General features: G+C 43.3%; 1 protein-coding gene across 27 annotated transcripts in view; it reads right to left on the bottom strand.

Moving 5' to 3' along the window:
- Nucleotides 1–18,429, bottom strand: part of LOC126183843 (myosin heavy chain, muscle) — a 46,685-nt gene that overhangs the window by 7,346 nt on the left and 20,910 nt on the right. For 12 of the 27 annotated variants that reach the window (XM_049926111.1, XM_049926109.1, XM_049926110.1 and 9 more), the window contains exons 19-30: nucleotides 17,484–17,607; nucleotides 15,248–15,384; nucleotides 14,360–14,486; nucleotides 11,226–11,435; nucleotides 6,458–6,586; nucleotides 6,090–6,233; nucleotides 5,908–6,008; nucleotides 5,401–5,602; nucleotides 5,253–5,309; nucleotides 4,202–4,455; nucleotides 1,242–1,320; nucleotides 68–313 (exon numbers count right to left, since the gene is read on the bottom strand). In XM_049926111.1, coding sequence (XP_049782068.1) covers nucleotides 68–313; nucleotides 1,242–1,320; nucleotides 4,202–4,455; nucleotides 5,253–5,309; nucleotides 5,401–5,602; nucleotides 5,908–6,008; nucleotides 6,090–6,233; nucleotides 6,458–6,586; nucleotides 11,226–11,435; nucleotides 14,360–14,486; nucleotides 15,248–15,384; nucleotides 17,484–17,607 — 1,810 coding nt within the window. Of the gene's footprint in view, nucleotides 1–67; nucleotides 314–1,241; nucleotides 1,321–1,503; nucleotides 1,583–4,201; nucleotides 4,456–5,252; nucleotides 5,310–5,400; nucleotides 5,603–5,907; nucleotides 6,009–6,089; nucleotides 6,234–6,457; nucleotides 6,587–11,225; nucleotides 11,436–14,359; nucleotides 14,487–15,247; nucleotides 15,385–16,743; nucleotides 16,862–17,483; nucleotides 17,608–18,107; nucleotides 18,226–18,429 lie in introns of all 27 variants that reach the window. The other 15 variants (XM_049926126.1, XM_049926123.1, XM_049926124.1 and 12 more) reach the window with 5 other exon arrangements.

Genomic DNA, 18,429 nt, shown 5'->3' with positions numbered 1-18,429 from the left:
TCTTGTAAGTATCGACTGCTCGTCAGTAGAGGGCTGGTTCTTTGCTCGATTTAGTGAATGTGCTGACCCTAGATTCCTCGTCCGCCAGACGCTTGGTGTCCTCGAGCTGCGTGGTGAGCGAGATCTTGAGCTTGCTCAGCTGCGACACCTGCGACTCGGCTTCCTCCAACTGTCGCAGGAGGTCGGAGTTCTCGATGGACAGCTTCTTCTTGGCGGCATCGAAGTCGTTGAGCGTGCGGTTGGATTCGTCCAGCTTGCCCTGGACTTCGTTGAGCTGGTGCTGCAGTTGCTTGGCAACCTTCTCTGCGGCGGCCTGGGCAAATGTGAACACGGTGAGTTTCACTGCTGCTACTGCTTCCGATTCCGTATATTGACTGATGAAGCTATATCGATTTTAAGCAAATTAAAATGCCGCTTGAGAGTTTCGGTAAAACTGTGTCGAATAAAAGCAGTATAAATCTTTCATACAGAAATGCTGTTAAGACACCTAGAGTAAACCAACAGCTGTGAGTGAGCAAGATGTTATCGCTCATCAAACTCCTTGTTATTGAACATATTTAGTTTTGTATAAAATTTTTTATTAAATTATAGCTGCAACAATTGTTATGAAACACTCTTGTTACTTAGATTACGGCTTTGTGTTTTAACTGCGGCATTTGTTACGAAACACTTTTGTTACAAACATCGTAATATTGTTCCTATAAAGTAGAGGTGTGTCTGGAACATGTAAAAGATAAAGGATTTTAACTGGTTATAAACATGTTAGTGACGACCACACAACACGTACACGAAATAGGACACAACAACAAACAAATGAGTCGCTTAATACACAGGTATTAGATAGGATGTTACCACATATGTTGTTGCATATCATAGCAAAGCCACTTGAGCGTCGTTCATTATTTTTTCAGTATTTAGCGGAATTAGCTTATTAATCAAATTTCAGCCGCTTTTTCGGTGTTTACATTTCCTTTGAGGCAGTAGCCGTAAAATTTTGTAATAACTTTTGTTTTCTGATACATTTAAGCAGTTCGCTTTTACACAAGGATTGTAAAAAATAGTATTGTGAAATTAATTGTTTAACCCTTCTGACAGAGAATACGGGCTACTGCAGTTGAGTTGAAAGTTTCAGACGTCTCAAAGGAAAGAAGCACGAAACGTGCGAAATTGTGCCGGCAACGATTAGCAATGGAAGCCTTTTGTTATAGCTTGCTTTCAGCCAACCGACATTGACTGGATACCTTCTCGTTGGACAAGTGGTCGACTCCCGCTCGTAGGTCGTTCAGCTCTGAGGCGAACTGAGCTTTGTCCTTTTCGGCTCTGCGGAGCATTAAGAACAAGAAGAAGAGGTCAGCACACTGCTAGGGAAAAGTTTTCGGTGCTGGGCGAGGGTCCGCGATTCACGGGGACATTCGCTCACCACCGGATCGGGAGGGGCTCCTAAGGGGACAGAACAGAACAGAACAGGGGACATGCTGGGCTCAGCGGAGGCAGGGGGTTTACCTTGTCACGGGCCAAGCCGTCAATGGCGCCGCGCACGTTGTTCAGCTCATTGATAGCTCCAGAGCGGTCATGCTCAGCCCTGTGGATTGAAAAGTCATCTTCATCTCATTCCTTACACTATTTCCCTCCAATACTCCAGTACAAGGCCACTTTATGTTGTTTTCTAACAGGCAATCTCAACGAAATTTTAAGACAGGAACATCCAAATTTTCTTTTAATATGTGTACCCATTTACTTGTCTAATTGCAAAGAATATTGAAACTGATGCCAATTAAAAATTTTAACTTTTACATTACGGGTATTTCTAACTTATAGTCTGAAAAACATTTGAAGTCCTGTCACGAAATGTTTCTAGAACTATGAGGCCCTCATCCCGTGGAATTTCCTCCTTTGTAACAACACAAGTATTCCACAGTTCTGTTAAAATACATTTCTTAAGCGTGTTTTTTTTTCTTAATTTTGAAATTTAATGTACTACTCTGAAATAATAATAACAAAGCTTTATACAGGGTGTTACAAAAAGGTACGGCCAAACTTTCAGCAAACATTCCTCACACACAAAGAAAGAAAATATGTTACATGGACATGTGTCCGGAAACGCTTACTTTCCATGTTAAAGCTCATTTTATTACTTCTCTTCAAATCACACTTATCATGGAATGGAAACACACATCAACAGAACGTACCAGAGTGACTTCAAACACTTTGTTACAGGAAATGTTCAAAATGTCCTCCGTTAGCGAGGATACATGCATCCACCCTCCGTCGCGTGGAATCCCTGATGCGCTGATGCAGCCCTGGAGAATGGCGTATTGTATCACAGCCGTAAACAATACGAGCACAAAGAGTCTCTACATTTGGTACCGGGGTTGCGGAGACAAGAGCTTTCAAATGCCCCCATAAATGAAAGTCAAGAGGGTTGAGGTCAGGAGAGCGTGGAGGCCATGGAATTGGTCCGCCTCTACCAATCCATCGGTCACCGAATCTGTTGAGAAGCGTACGAACACTTCGAGTGAAATGTGCAGGAGCTCCATCGTGCATGAACCACATGTTGTGTCGTACTTGTAAAGGCACATATTCTAGCAGCACAGGTAGAGTGTCCCGTATGAAATCATGATAACGCGCTCCATTGAGCGTAGGTGGAAGAACGAAACTAAAATGAGCTCTGACATGGAAATTAAGCGTTTCCGGACACATGTCCACATAACATATTTTCTTTATTTGTGTATGAGGAATGTTTCCTGAAAGTTTGGCTGTACCTTTTTGTAACACCCTGTATACGGCAAATGCAATTTACCTTTCTATGTAACAATATCTGCTGCAAATTTTTTATTGTAATAATCCCCAACTTGTGTACTTCAGATGTGTATCATCATAAAAAAGTTCTGAGCACCGAAGGAACGTAAAATTCTTATCATAGGGCACTGCACAAATAACTAGAAGTAAATTTACATTTCGAGCCCAAGAAACTGTGGAGAATCGAGTAAAAGGAAAGAACATGTTACACATATTTACTCAATGATAGCAAGATATTGAAAAATCAAATGGTTCAAATGGCTCTGAGCACTATGGGACTTAACATCCGTGGTCATCAGTCCCCTAGAACTTAGAACTACTTAAACCTAACTAACCTAAGGGCATCACACACATCCATGCCCGTAGCGGTCACGCGGTTCCAGATGAAGCGCCTAGAACCGCACGGCCACACTGGCCGGCGTCAAGATATTGAAGTTTCAAGTAAACTGTTCTAGAGAATTGTTCTCTTGTACTCTGAAGGTGAAATACAAGTATTCCACAGTTCTGTTAAAATACATTTCTTAAGCGTGTTTTTTTCTTAATTTTCAAATTTAATGTACTGCTCTGAAATAATAATAACAAAGCTTTGTATACGGCAAATACAATTTACCTGTCTATGTAACAATATCTGATGCAAATTTTTTATTGTAATAATCCCCAGCTTGTGTACTTGAGATGTGTATCATCATAAAAAAGTTCTGAGCACCGAAGGGACGTAAAATTTTTATCACAGGGCACTGCACAAAAAACTAGTAGTAAATTTACATTTCGAGTCCCAGAAACTGTGGAGAATCGAGTAAAAGGAAAGAACGTGTTACACATATTTACTCAATAATAGCAAGATATTGAAGTTACAAGTAAACTGAAACTTCCTGGCACATTAAAACTGTATGCCGGACCGAGACTCGAACTTGGGACCTTTGCCTTTCGCGGGCATGTGCTCTAGCGACTGAGCTACCCAAGCACGACTCACGCCCCGTCCTCACAGCTTTAATTCCGCCAGTACCTCGTCCAGGCTGTGGCTAATCCTCGTCTCCACAATATCCTTTCTTTCAGGAGTGCTAGTTCTGCAAGGTTCCCAGGAGAGCTTCTCTAAAGTTTGGAAGGTAGGAGACGAGGTACTGGCGGAATTAAAGCTGTGAGGACGGGGCGTGAGTCGTGCTCGGGTAGCTCAGTCGGTAGAGCACTTGCCCGCGAAAGGCAAAGGTCCCGAGTTCGAGTCTCGGTCCGGCACACAGTTTTAATCTGCCAGGAAGTTTCATATCGGCGCACACTCCGCTGTAGAGTGAAAATTTCATTCTAGTTACAAGTAAACTGTTCTAGAGAATTATCTTGTACTCTTAAGGTGCTGTGCTTCCAGGTAGAGAAATGATAAATGTACGAATGGGCTGAGTGTACTGACTTGGCCTTGAGCTTGTTGAGCTGGTCGATCTGCTCTCCCATCTCGGCGACGGCATCGTTGTGCTTCTTGCGCAGGTTGGCGAGCGTGCTCTCGTGCTGGATGTTGGCCTCCTCCAGGTCGCGGCGCAGCTTGCTCAGCTCGGCTTCGCGCTTCTTGTTGAGCTCGATCTGCGCGGAGGTGGCACCGCCGGCTTCCTCGAGGCGTTCTCCCAGCTCCTCCAGTTCGCGGGCCAGGTCGGCGCGCTGCTTCTCAGCCTGCGCACGCCACAAACGCACTTTTCGTGGGCCAGATCGGGCTCTCGGGAACCATTGATAGAACAAAATTATAGTAACCAACGCGGTAGTGCACTTGCACATCAAGGTACGTTGTCGTTTCTAGTTGTATGAGGCAGCTAAGAAAAATTAAAAAATGAAAAAAAAAAATCGCGGAAGGTAGTGATGCGATAGGAGACTGCTGGCAGAGTATGACTTATCTACGAGGTATGAAACTTACAAAGTCTCATCACGTCCCATATTCGCGTAATTCGAATATTCCGGATCCCCGAGAAAGTCAAAAGTATCTGCACGATTATTCTTTTAATACCAGTGTATTACATAGATGTCTAGAGAACTCGTCTGTAAGCTACTGCAGGGAGGTATTGCACGCGTAAAACGATTCCTGAAATTTGGAAACTCGTCTTCAGCGTGGAAAATTAAATGGTACTGCTGCTACCAGTGTAAAGGCTCACCTCATGTTAAATGGAGTATAAAATACTAAAACGCGTTTGGAGGTATTCGGCACGATGGTTCTTTTCCACTTCCAGTCCTTGAAGGAAACATGCTACTGTTCCTTAATGAAATATGGAACTCTTGTCTGGAAGTTAGTACGAAGATAGATGTGCTGAGGAATTACACGTCTTTGCAATAACCAGCTTCACAATGCATCTAATCTAAGAAATTTAAAGCACCAATATTCGTTCTAAAACCATCGCTGGAACCATATCTATACTACCATTTTCATAAAAATGTTATTCGAATTCAAATAATAGCACGATGTAAGCGGCGCTACTCACCTTAGCTCTCGCTTGGCGTTCAGCTTCGACTTCTTCCTCGAGCTCCTCGATGCGGGCCTGCAACGAGAAATTTCAAATTGAACACCCACTCCGTTGGACGTCATTGTTATGCGAAGCGGAAATTGTGGTTGCATTCGCGAAGCTGTACCTGCAGTTCCTTGATCTGTTTCTGCAGTTTGGACACGAGAGACTGTTCATCTTCGAGCTTAGCAGCCAACGACGAGATCTCCTTGTCCTTGCGCTGGATGGTCTGCTCGAGTTCCTTCTTGTTACGCTCGAGGTCGGCCACAGCTTCCTGGGTCAGCTTCAGGTCACCCTCAACCTTTCGCTTGGCCTTCTCAACGTCGCCACTGTGAACACGTAGTGGTACAGGTTAAAAAAATCTCCTCAGGGCGCTGTAGCCTGCACGACTGAGTTTCGATCTCAGATTCAGGTTTAGAACTGAAGTGACGGATTTCGGTTTAATTTGCGTTTCCTTACAGAAATGTAACACGAAAAACTCCTACGAATTCACATTACTACCATTTCTGGAATGCTAGTTTTTTGATTAATTTGGAATACTCGGAGCAATGGCATAATTTTTGGCATGCAGACTAATCGTTACATGGTAGCAACATCGAGTACTTGGAGAGCTGATGATCGCTTTGCAACTCACCGAAGTTTCTTCTCACGCTCCAGAGAGTCCTCCAGTTCGTCCAGCGTCTGCTCGAGCTTGGCCTTCACCTTGTTCAAGTGGTTCACCTTGTCTTCAGCAGCCTACGGCAGAAAGCAGGCGGTTACTCGCAATGACTCGCACTCGGAAGCACCACTGTAGGCAGGAGAGGCGTGGCCGCTTACCTGCAACTCCTCAGCAGTCTTCTGGTTGATGTCGCCCTGGTTCTTCTTCTCCTTGTTCAGCTTGTTGATCAGCTCGTCCTGGTGGGCGATCTCGTCGTTGAGGTTGCGGATCTGGTGGTCCTTGGTGGCCTTGTCTTGCTCAGCCTGAAAACGTCCACGTAATTTTAGTTTATTCGCTCGAGTCCTACTCAGCTACCGTTGAAGCTTCAACAATGCTTTTGGATAGTTGGATCAGAATTATTGAGAAGGCGTTAAAATTTGTTGTCGTTTGAATCTGAGCGCCTAAAGCGCGCAGTGATGTGATATCTGTTACAGAATGGAAACGTCGTCTAAATTGCAATAAGGTAGCTCAAGTACCGGACGATTACCTTTTGGACGGCGAGTTCGAGGTCCTCGACATCCTTCTTGAGGCCAGAGATCTCCTGCTCGAGCTTCTTCTTGGACTGGAAGAGCTGGTTGCGTGCATCTTCCTCCTGCTGGAGACGGTCTTGTGTGTCCTACGGCAGAGAAAAGCGAGTCAGGCCGAGCTTCACGGACCACCCTCCAAAGCAGTCCGCAACTGGACAATATTTTATAAGTATCGTACACATCTCAGCTGTTTTAATTACTAGTGCTAATTCGTGCTAGAGACGCGTATCTATTTAAGACGAGAACAGCGAAGGCGTGGGTGATATTTCGCGAAGGTGGCCATTAAAAAAAATAGTTGAACCGATTCCAGGCACGCCTCGTGTGCTGGCGAGTCCTTCCCTCACATCGTTAACACTCCATCATAGATGACGCTCGTGGATCGCTTCCAGAGGACGTTTATAAACAGGGTGAAGGCGCGGCGGCGAGAATATCGTCCCATTTTCTGTGATTTGATATTTCCTGTCGTGCGAGGCAGTAGACGGAAGAGGCGCGCCTGCTGTGCTGGCACACGGCTGCCCCCGAGCTATTCCTAGCGCGCACTGGTTCCCGTCACTCATAACGCGCCTCGCAGTAGCTCCCTATCTCACATCTCACTGGCTCCCTCAACAATCAACTGTTGAGAATCCCCACCACATTGGTTGAGGTCCAAGGATTGCGTCTGATGTCCCTTTCTACTCACAACCAGTCAATTGTTCTGCCTTTCGTTTCGCGTTTCATTTTTTTTTTTTTTTACCCGTAGCTAAACCTCCTCTCCTGTACGCTCCCTGCTACGTTTGTAACAATCGTGCCATTCTACTGCTGCAAGTATCCGTTTCGTGTTTTAATTTACTCCCGACAGACAGCCGCATACCTGAGCTATACCAGGCTGGAAGAAAATAAATATATGAACGACATAAATTCAGCCAGCGTGGAGGTGCAGCATTTACAGCACGGACTGGACTATTTCCGATGGAGCAGTGATTCACGACGGAGCTGTTTACGTGCGCTATTTCTGCTCCTGGAGTCGTGAGTCAGGGCGCGAGCGTCTCGTGCGGCCGCAGCGTCTAGACTTTGTTCTCGGGCACCCGCTCCTTTCACATAAATATTTGGAGCTTCGTCAGACATGTGATACTGTACAAACTATTGTCGGCATTTGTCCGTATCCCTTCTTCTATTTTCAAGCGCAACGTCTCCGATTTCGCTGCTTCTGATAGACGCACACATATTTTTCATGCTTTTTTGATACCAGTTCACAGATGTAATCCATATTAGCAACGGCCCAGATTTGAATCCGGCTCATTTTCGGAAGGAACCAGGTGAATGCTCAGTGTTCAAATGGCTCTGAGCACTATGCGACTTAACTTCTGAGATCATCAGTCGCCTAGAACATCCATGCCCGAGGCGGGATTCGAACCTGCGACCGTAGCGGTCGCTCTGTTCCAGACTGTAGCGCCTAGAACCGCACGGCCACTCCGACCGGCAATGCTCAGTGTAATCCTGCTAGACCAGTGTAAGCGTAAAATGCCCCTTTTTATACAGTCAACGTCTACTTGAACACAAGCTACTACTTTATTAAAAAATGTATGTGAAAAATGTACGATCTGAAAAGTTTCCTAGTATTTCACAAATTCCACAATTTCACAAAAACAGTTATGACTTCTGACTTCACGGAAAAGCTTATTCTTAAAATATTAGGAGTGAATGTTCCTAGAAGAGTCAGCGAACATATTACTTGATCCCATATTTATGCTACGCAGTGACAAAGAGACGTAATGGTACCCTACATGCTTCAATCACACCCTGTACACTCGCTTACGGAATACGCGTACATAGGGTGTGGCATACATGAGCGTTTTAGGAAAGAAAGGAAACTTTTAATGAAATTAACGTAGAATTATGCAGGCGTACCGAGATACTGTAAAACACTTCACTCGAGACTAGTTTAATATTTAGAAAGCAATTGTTACTGACCAGAAATCATAGCATCGGCTGGACAGAAATAAAGAATGCGGAATCTTATAGTATTTGCAGTATTGACGACGCGATTGGAATTGTACGGTTACATTATTTTTCTTAAGCTGATTATTTTATTTGTGTTTCGTGATAGTGGTTCCACCTTCCCAAATAACGTTATAGTGGGAACCGTTTCCGAGTGGCACAACCAGCGAACGGTCTAAGTGCTTATATCCGTTTCGACTGGCTGGCCGGTTCCGGTTTCCACCACGCTGCCACGCACTACTCAAGTGTAACCCGAGACTGACTCAGGTGCTTCTCGAAATAGCCAATGGCTGACGGCCAGCTTACCTACCCCAGTATCGAGTTTCACGTACCAAACTAAGTTTCTCTCAATATGACTTTTTAAATCAATTTTTCCCTCCATTTCCTCTTTTTAAAAAAAAGTGCGCATATTGTGGACTACTGACACGAATCTTCGGAAATACTAAACTCTAACTCCGATAACTCATACCCTGAAAGAATAATATTTCTTCCGCACTAACGTAGATTTACCTGAAGAGGCCTTTACGTTCTGGAGAAAATAAACTGTATATTTTCACAAGGCTGACACTTTGTTGAACGATGCCAGGATTGGAGCTTATCGCTTGGGCGCGGATTGTGTATTTCTGTTTGCCTGAAGGTCTGTTTGACGAGGGGGAGCTGGCACTGTCTAATGTCAGACGGTTCGTTTACCTTCTGAATGTATAAATCTGCTAGGAACAGGTTAAAAGGAAAGCGCCTCACTAATTTTGTAAATCGGACACGCCCAGAAATTTTGCCTGAAGAAAGTGCACCATTTCTGCTTAGAACTGCTTTTCAGTATTACAGTCGAAACAGGAGCTTTAAAGAGTTTGAGGCGTCCCTGGAAAGATGTCTCGTCGTCGATTTGGCCACCTTCGCTGAAATACTGTTACATAGAACTGCTGTTTATGTAGCGACAGACATTTTGCACTAATGCATGCGTTGTCAGATCCATTGAAGAATAGGAATGAATGAGGCAAAGGCTAGCTATATGGCACTCTTATCCACCCTGTTGGCAAGCAGTGGCTAGTCCTACTGCCAACTAATTTAACAGCTGTTGTAAAGTCTGTTGTCGCTGTCCACTTTACTTGTTATGCTCACCAATTAACTGAAAGTCATTTCACGAGATATAACATATAAAATTAATTTCTACAGTACTTTTAACGGCGGGTGCAGTTTTGAAAAAATATAGTTACTTAAGTACAGTTTGATTACAACATATCGTGAGTGTATGGTATAAATTGTCATGTGTAATGCAACTAACGTAAAGTGAATACTTTCTGGAACTGTGGGATTCGTAGCTTCGACTCGAAACCGACTTCTCGGTGCCTTGTTCTGCACCTAAGATTGACATTTACAGAAGCGCTCTGATACGCCGTTGTTAGTAAGAGTTTCGTAGTGTCATATTGAGAATTTGGTGCTGTTCGTATAACATGACGCTTCATTTACTCGACTGTTACTTAAGTGATTCGTGAATCTGTCTATATACCAGTATAATATGTATCCAGAGGTTAACGACAGCGCCTACTTCCCTAATGTACTTAAATCCCTTTGTATTTTTGTTGGAACAGAGACGTTGCAGCTGCCTGATTGAACCTACCAGATAAGACACTTAATCGAATGAATAATTAGAGTGCGTACTCTGTTGCTGTTTCGAAATTATCCGAATTGCTCTCACTCTTTTGAGGACTGAGACTCGGTTTCTCCTGTAGTGTTTTAAGAAAAATCTAATGAGTTGTATGATGTGTATTTGAAACACCAGAAGATTTCTGGAATCAAGTGGGCTTTTTATTTTTGTTGGAACAGAGACATTGCAGCTGCCTAATTGAACCTACCAGATTAGACACTTAATCGAATGAATTATTAGAGTGCATGTTCTGTTGCTGTTTTGAAATTATCCGAATTGCTCTCACTCTTCTGTGGACTGAGACTCGGTTTCTCCCCTAGTGTTTTAAGAAAAATCTAATGAGTTGTATGATGTGTATGTGAAACACCAGATTTCTGGAATCAAATGACCTGTCAGTTTCATAAAAATTCTCGACAAATGCTTTCTTACAGTAAATAAGTGACTAAATGCGCTTATTCCCTTCGGAGTGAAGAAAGTATCGCACCCCTTCATTTCCACTATTCTTAAAAATTGAGTCGAGCTTTATTGGTTTCTGCACAATGTCAGTCCCACCGGCTACTAATTTTGCCTAGTGTGTGTGAATCTGAAGAAGACTCGGTTTCTCCTCTAGTGTTTTAAGAAAAATCTAATGAGTTGTATGATGTGTATGTGAAACACCGGAAGTTTTCTCGAATCAAGTGACCTTTCAGTTTCATAAAAATTCTCGAAAAATGCTTTCTTACAGTAAATAAGTGACTAAATGCGCGTATTCCCTTCTGAGTGAAGAAAGTATCGCACTCCTTCATTTCCACTATTCTTCAAAATTGAGTCGAGCTTTATTGGTTTCTGCACAATGTCAGTCCTACCCGCTACTAATTTCGACTAGTGTGTGTGAATCTGAAGAAGATCGCAAAGGAACAGTGACATTCGTTGCTGTTCAATGACTGCTGTCTTGCGAACGCCATGGCAAACGGCCTGATGTTGTGTATCCAGCGTGAAGATTCGGAGAAAAAAAACAGATATTTGTTCCGAAGGCCTGTTCTGGAATATAACTGTTTCACCGGTGCAAGTGTAGTCGCCCTGTGTTCAGTGGGTCCCTGTGCCTACAAGAAAAGCGAAGTACTCACCCTGAGCTGAGACTCGAGGTCCGCCTTCTGGGCCTGCAGCTTGTTGGCGCGCTCCTGGACCTCGCCCAGAGAGCCCTTCTCTCCTTCCAGCTGGGCGAGTAGCGCCGTCTTCTCCTCCAGCAGCTTGGAGTTGAGGGCCTCAACTTCCTTGCGCGCCTTCTCTTCCCGCTCGAAGGCCTCCTGTGCCTTCTGCGCTTTCTCCTCGAGTTTCTGCAAACCACAGTCAGGAGTGTCAAGGGGGTCCATGTCTGGGAGCGTCGGCTGGGGCAGTGTTCGGTTCGGGTGGCTAGCGAGGACTGAGGCCCGCTGGAGCGCGCCGCTCGCTGGTCGCCGGGGGGCACGCCTGCGTGGGCGCCGCGCTGGCACGCGCTCAAATAAAAATACATATTCCTGGAAGCCGTGGGCCGTGTGGGGAGCAACGAGGAATCAGGCTGGAGGGGAGGTTCATATTTAGCTGGCAACACCTAAAAATGTGGCTCGTGTGTGGGTTGCGGGATGGTCCAAGTGGCCCACGAGATATGTGCGGTGATATCCAGAAATAGGATGCCACGTTACCTTTTCGTTATCCTTCGCAAACACGGGAACATTCCGCCGTGTTTAACGGATTAGCGAGTGACTAGAACCTCACCTGCGAATAACTCGGCAAGAACCGAGAGCTCCACTGGAAATGGGCCTCTCTGCAGAAAGCAATTTCACTTGCCCGCTGGAATGGGAGATGGCGATCTTAGACACTGATTCCTCAATTATAACATCTGCTTCCCGATAAAACATTTAATTCTCGGCGGAGTGTTCGGAGTGAACCTTTCCGAAAGATTGAAATGTGTGCCGGTCAGGGGTTCGAACTTGGAGCCCGTTGTGGTAGACAGATACTTTTGATCTGTCCGTGAGTTTTAGACGGCTTACAGGGTGATAGACATTCCTAGTCGAGTCCTGGTGCTGCACGAACTTCTGTCCTCTCCAAAAACTTCACTTACGCCGATGCTTCTGGGCAGCATATTCACCTAAACTATAGAATGTGTAATAGTGGTAGTGAAACACATGACTTCGAGAAATAGTAAATTTTTAAATTACTCTCTCTGAGACCATGTCAGAAGTGGAGGACATGTTGAAAATCGGGTGGTCCTTTTTTCAGACGTTACATTTCGGAGGGTATCAGTAGACATTTTGTGGCAAAAGCAGAATACGATGCATGGACTAGTGAGACCGATGTGAATCTCACAGTCTTATAACAGTTCGAGACCATAATGGAACGGTAATGGCGATCTGAGACACTGATTTCTCAATTATAACATCTGCTCCCCGATAGAACATTTAATTCTCGGCGGAGTGTTCGCGGGAATGAACCTTTCCGACAGATTGAAATGTGTGCCGGTCAGTGGTTCGAACTTGGAGCCCGTTGTGGTAGACAGATACTTTTGATCTGTCCGTGAGTTTTAGACGGCTTGCAGGGTGATAGACATTCCTAGTCGAGTCCTGGTGCTGCACGAACTTCTGTCCTCTCCAAAAACTTCACTTACGCCGATGCTTCTGGGCAGCATATTCACCTAAACTATAGAATGTGTAATAGTGGTAGTGAAACACATGACTTCGAGAAATAGTAAATTTTTAAATTACTCTCTCTGAGGCTATGTCAGAAGTGGAGGACATGTTGAAAATCGGGCGGTCTTTTTTTCAGACGTTACATTTCGGAGATAACAGTAGGCATTTTGTGGCAAGAGCAGAATACGATGCGTGGAACAGTGAGAGCGAGGTGAATCTCACTGTCTTATAACAGTTCGAGACCCTAATGGAACCGTAATGGCGATCTGAGACACTGATTTCTCAATTATAACATCTGCTCCCCGATAGAACATTTAATTTTCGGCGGAGTGTTTGCGGGAATGAACCTTTCCGAAAGATTGAAATGTCTGCCGGTCAGGGGTTCGAACTTGGAGCCTGTTGTGGTAGACAGATACTTTTGATCTCTCCGTGAGTTTAGACTTACAGGGTGATAGACATTCCTAGTCGAGTCCTAGTGCTGCACGAACTTCTGCCCTCTCCAAAAACGTCACTTACGCCGATGCTTCTGGGCAGCATATTCACCTAAACGATAGACTGCATAATAGTGGTAGTGAAACATATGACTTCGAGAAATACTACATTTTTTAATCACCCTCTCTTAGACCATATCAAAAGTGGAGGATATGTTGAAAATCGGACGGTCTTTTTTTCAGACGCTACATTTCGGAAGTAACAGTAGACATTTTGTGGCAAAAGCAGGATACGATGCATGGAACATTGAGAGCGAGGTGAATCTCACAGTCTTACAACAGTTCGAGACCCTAATGGAACCGCAATGGCAGAGTTTTAGTCATCGGTCGGAATGGGAAGTACGAATAACTTGCAATGATACTTAAATTACGTTTTTTGGGGCCCACATCGTCCATTTTCTTCATTTTTTGCATCACCGGGTTGTATAGTTTCTTTGCGACGAGAAGTACTAAATTTTTTAATCACCCTCTCTTAGACTATATCAAAAGTGGAGGACGTGTTGAAAATTGGACGGTCTTTTTTTCAGACGTTACATTTCGGAGGTAGCAGTAGGCATTTTGTGTCAAAAGCAGAATACGATGCGTGGAACAGTGAGAGCGAGGTGAATCTCACAGTCTTATAACAGTTCGAGACCCTAATGGAACCGTAATGGCAGAGTTTTAGTCATCGGTCGGAATTGGAAGTAGGAATAACTTGCAATGATACTTAAATTATATTTTTTGGGGGCCACGTCGTCCATTTTCGTCAGTTTCTATATCACCGGTTTGCACAGTTTCTTTGCGACGTGAAAATTTCTCCCCGTGAGTATGCCACAGCTGTCGTGCTTCCAGAAATAGCATGTGAAGAATTGCAAGGAAAGATGGAAAGTACATTTACTGGTTATGAGATCGAGAGAAAGCAATAGGACAGAACTGAACTTTGATTCTCTTTTAGGCTTGTGCATTCCAATGGGTAATGGCTTATAATGAAAGGACGGAGTGGAAAGCAACGTCAGCATCACGTTCAGAGACGTTGCTCGAATCATAATTGGAAGAAGACAGATTTGAAGTTAAAATAAGTAGAGCGACTAAGTGATACATAAAACAGGGAGATGGAGGACGTACCTTAATCTCATCCTCTATGCGCGTGACGTTGAGCAGAGGCTTGACCTTCTGCCACAACTTCCACCATGGCCAGGTGCGGAGCTGCAGGTACTTGCGCAGGTTGCGCTGTACCACTTGGAGGGCCACTCTGCCAACACACACACACACAAACCGCAATTGTATAGTAGAAAATCACAAAACGCAACAACTCTTCACACAAATTAACCGTGTTAGAGCCTAGCCAACGTCGTACCATTTAATAGTTGAAATACAGAGTAATGTTTATTACTCAATATCTCAAGCCAAGTTACTACTTCTCGGTGGTGGAACGGACTATAATCAATTGCTTCAAAGATATTTCACGGTTGGCTGTGCTTCGAGTGACCGCACGTATAGAAACCTCTTACTAGGGAATAAAACATCGATTATGTAGCGAAAACCAAAACTGTTAATGGCAGAAGTTTCTAATCGAACAAAAAAGCGAGTATGTAACATTGAAATAAAAATGCACTGGAATAAAGCGCATGACTAATTTATGTGTGAAGTGTTCTGAATGCTATTTAATTCAGTTTGCGGCCAATTAAATAGACACTTGTTACTGGCTACCAGGTGATTCTGAGAGTATTTACTAGTGTGACATCATCTGACTTTAAAATGTATAATATATTTATTTTAAGTTTTGCAGAATTTTCAGAGAATGTGAAGTAATTGAAACATCTCACATCACAACCCAGTCTTTCCTAACTGACAAGTATTTAACTAGTTTTTCCCCACAAATAATTTGGTAAAAAGCACATTCCAAGCTGTACTGAAAATAATGATTTAACTCTGAGGTATAACTGGGACACTAATAGTAACTTGCGGAAAACTAAACTATTAGGAGCAATCAAGTAGGTAGTGTTGGCTCACCTCTGTTCCTGGAGCTTCTTGTACTCCTTCCTTGCCAGGTAACCTCTGATCCAGGCCTGCATCCAACTGATGATCTTGCCAAGACGCTCGTCTCGCAACTCTTCCATCTGACCCAGGATTCCAGCTCTGAAGAACACCTATAAACAGTGGTTCGTTCTAACCACGAACTGTCGGCGGAAGGAATTGTCTCCTAATACCCCTTGTGGCGCAAATTTGTGCTTTATTTTGCTGCCATAGCCCTGTTTCACGATCATGTTCGTTTTTATTTCATAGTACGGTGAAACAGTGATCCAACAATTGTTATCAAAACATGAAACGCGTTTTGTTCTCTGACCAAAAAAATAGTGAAAATTTTGCCCTGTTCTCCATGACTGTAATATAAATCGTGTTAGAAAGCCCTTCTTCCCTCTCTATTCGACCACTGCTTCTGAGGTGAGGATACGCAGCGAAATTGCGCCCTGAAACTCCTTTCCGTGTACACGGTCACAGCTGAAATATGCGTTTTCTCGTTTATTTGTTTCATGAACTCTTTGTTAAATGCTACCAGAAAAATAATTTTGTACGTTGGCGAAGTCACGAAAATGGAGCAGCGTGATACGAACCGGGGTCTCTAAACTCACAGCTGCTCCGTAGATAAAAGACCAGAAATTTGGAATAGCCTGTCAGATATGAAGAGTATTAGACTATTTTCAGTAATCTGTTCGTCTTTAGATCTGTCCTAGGTAAGTATACCGCAGAATTAGTCTCTGCTACTTGTAATAAGGTTGATACACTTCAATTCATATGTCTTTACTTAAAGCTCATTTGATGTATTTGATACCTGAAGTGGTATTACTACGCCTCCAAAAGCTATAACGAAGAGATTAGCAGCACCTATGTACTGAAAAACTGCATTAATTATCATGCAGAAACACCATGCACAAACGAAAACTATGTGCCTAAAACAGATTCTGGGGAATAATAATAAGCTGTTAAAACAAACTCTGGAAAGCGCGTTAATGAAAATTATGAAGCCAATACCTCAATTTACCTCAGTTGATTGAAAAGAAAATGGTGAATGGGTTTCATTGCAAATACGATATGAATATCATCTGCATAGCAAAGTGGAACTGCTGTACCCGCACTACCGAAATATTTTGTTAAGAGAAGCTTCGTTAGCAAGTCGTCTTACTCCATAGATATAATTCAACAATTGTAACCAGCCGTCAATTAGTTGAGAGGAAGATACTTATTACCTCAAATCATGAAATTTAATGTAAGTTAACAGGCACTTATTAGGTAACAGAACAGACATACAGATAAAAGCAAATGCAGTTCCTGTTATACGACAACGACTTGAAAGCTTTTAATATTGTTTAACTTAGGCCGGTTACAAGATATAGAAGGCATTCAGCCATTTACTTCACAGTGTACTATTACGAGCAAAGTTTGCTCATTTCAGTTAAGCTGTATTTCGTTGGACAGAACTGTGAGAGGCTGATGTCTGCCATCCATACCTTTGTTTTACCCATTCGATACTGCTCAGCGTCCATATTCACGTGGTCCAGGATGACTTGCGTCGCCTTCTCGGCTGCCATTGGCTCTTTGACAAGATGTGCGCAGAGGATTTTGTATCTGGAGATGCAACACGGTGGATATAACATGGGCCCAAGTCGTGGTTGGGTTTCACCGTGTGTATAGGATAAGCAGGTTCCTCAGCTTGTCAGGGACTAAGACCAACAAATTTGTCGAAGAGCATAATTTATCACAACAGAGGCAATTTTCCTCTTTAGTACCTAATGTCTGGTAAATAAATGTGATCCAGTTTGCTTTCCAGCACTGAGTCCCGTGACAAAAACTGGGAACCAGCCTCTTTAGGGTAAGGATAAGGCAACATCTACTTTATTTACACATCTAAAAAACTGCAAGTTTCTTCTTTCAGTAACAAAACACACACACATAAATTGACCCACTGTCACTGGTGGGTTTGTTTTAGGAACGAAGGGATGCAGTCCAGGTATTAGAACATTTATACAATTGCAACTAGATAAAAAGTAACACATAAAATAGGGTTTTATGTTTTCACTGGTGGCCCAATGTCTTCATAGGCTTCAGTGATTCGGCACACAGATCACACATCACAGAGAATCGGAGAAGATATTTGCTTCAGAATTTGCTACAAGTACTTAGTTTGATGTCCTCGTGAAAGTAATATGTTAGCAAGCTCATATCTTCCCCGATTTGTAAGGTTACATGCCTTGGTGTGACCCAAACGGTATGACTCGGTGTCAAGGTTCACAGCATCCAGAATTGTCTGGGCCATCTTCTTTGGGTCGTCTCCTTTAAGAGCATCCACGGCTTGGGGAGCTAGAATCTTGTATCTAGCGTGTTCCAGAGTAAAAAAATACACAAAAGTTACATTTTGTCCCAGAACTGTGTAAAATTTGGGGATTATGTAATTAACTACGTCTCCAGTGTCTCGTTTGCTGCAGGTCATATGCGGGCTCTGGGGAAACAGCAAAAAGGGAAGAAACAAGCTATGTTGTTACCAATAACATCGAAGCCGTAGTTGGCGGTTTTCGATGTTACGTTTAAGAGGAGTTAAAAATGATTCCTGAGTTTCAGTCAGGTTATCATTTCAAACAGAAAACTGTTTTTCTATATTATAGAAATAGTTCGGGTACTAGAGGCAAGGCAGGGAAAAAAAGAAAATCCATGGTCCAATCGGTTTTTGTGTTTCAAAGTAGGGAGTTTTTGACGTCACCAGGAAAAAATCAAAATTCCTTTCATCGGTGGCGTTAAAAAAATTGAAAGTAAATGCACCGGGACCACCTGGTTTTGTCTCTTGGGTGGTTCCGTGATGTTTTAAAATAATCCTTGCCTTGGTGTGTCCAATACGGTAACTGTCGGGGTCAAGACCGACTGATTCCAAACACTTAGCAGCAGCGTTCTTGGGTTCCTTCTCAGCCTGCATGATGGCAGGGGCAAGAATCATATAGCTTGGGGAAAAAATATACACATTATCACAGACAACCCAGTTACCGTTTCATTCTAACAACTTACATAACTTACACTCTAACGTCAATTTATTAAACTTCATGTACTTCAGTTCATTATTCTTGTTATAAATACAAATGAAAGTTTTTTTAAAAAGAATCTGTTATTGAAAAATCCACGTACATTATCTTCTTTTACACGAAGCT

Source organism: Schistocerca cancellata, chromosome 4, assembly GCF_023864275.1.
Source record: "Schistocerca cancellata isolate TAMUIC-IGC-003103 chromosome 4, iqSchCanc2.1, whole genome shotgun sequence".
NCBI classification, from domain to species: domain Eukaryota; kingdom Metazoa; phylum Arthropoda; class Insecta; order Orthoptera; family Acrididae; genus Schistocerca; species Schistocerca cancellata.
Note: the sequence above shows the minus strand (reverse complement) of the source record. Positions and strands in the feature narration are given on the sequence as shown.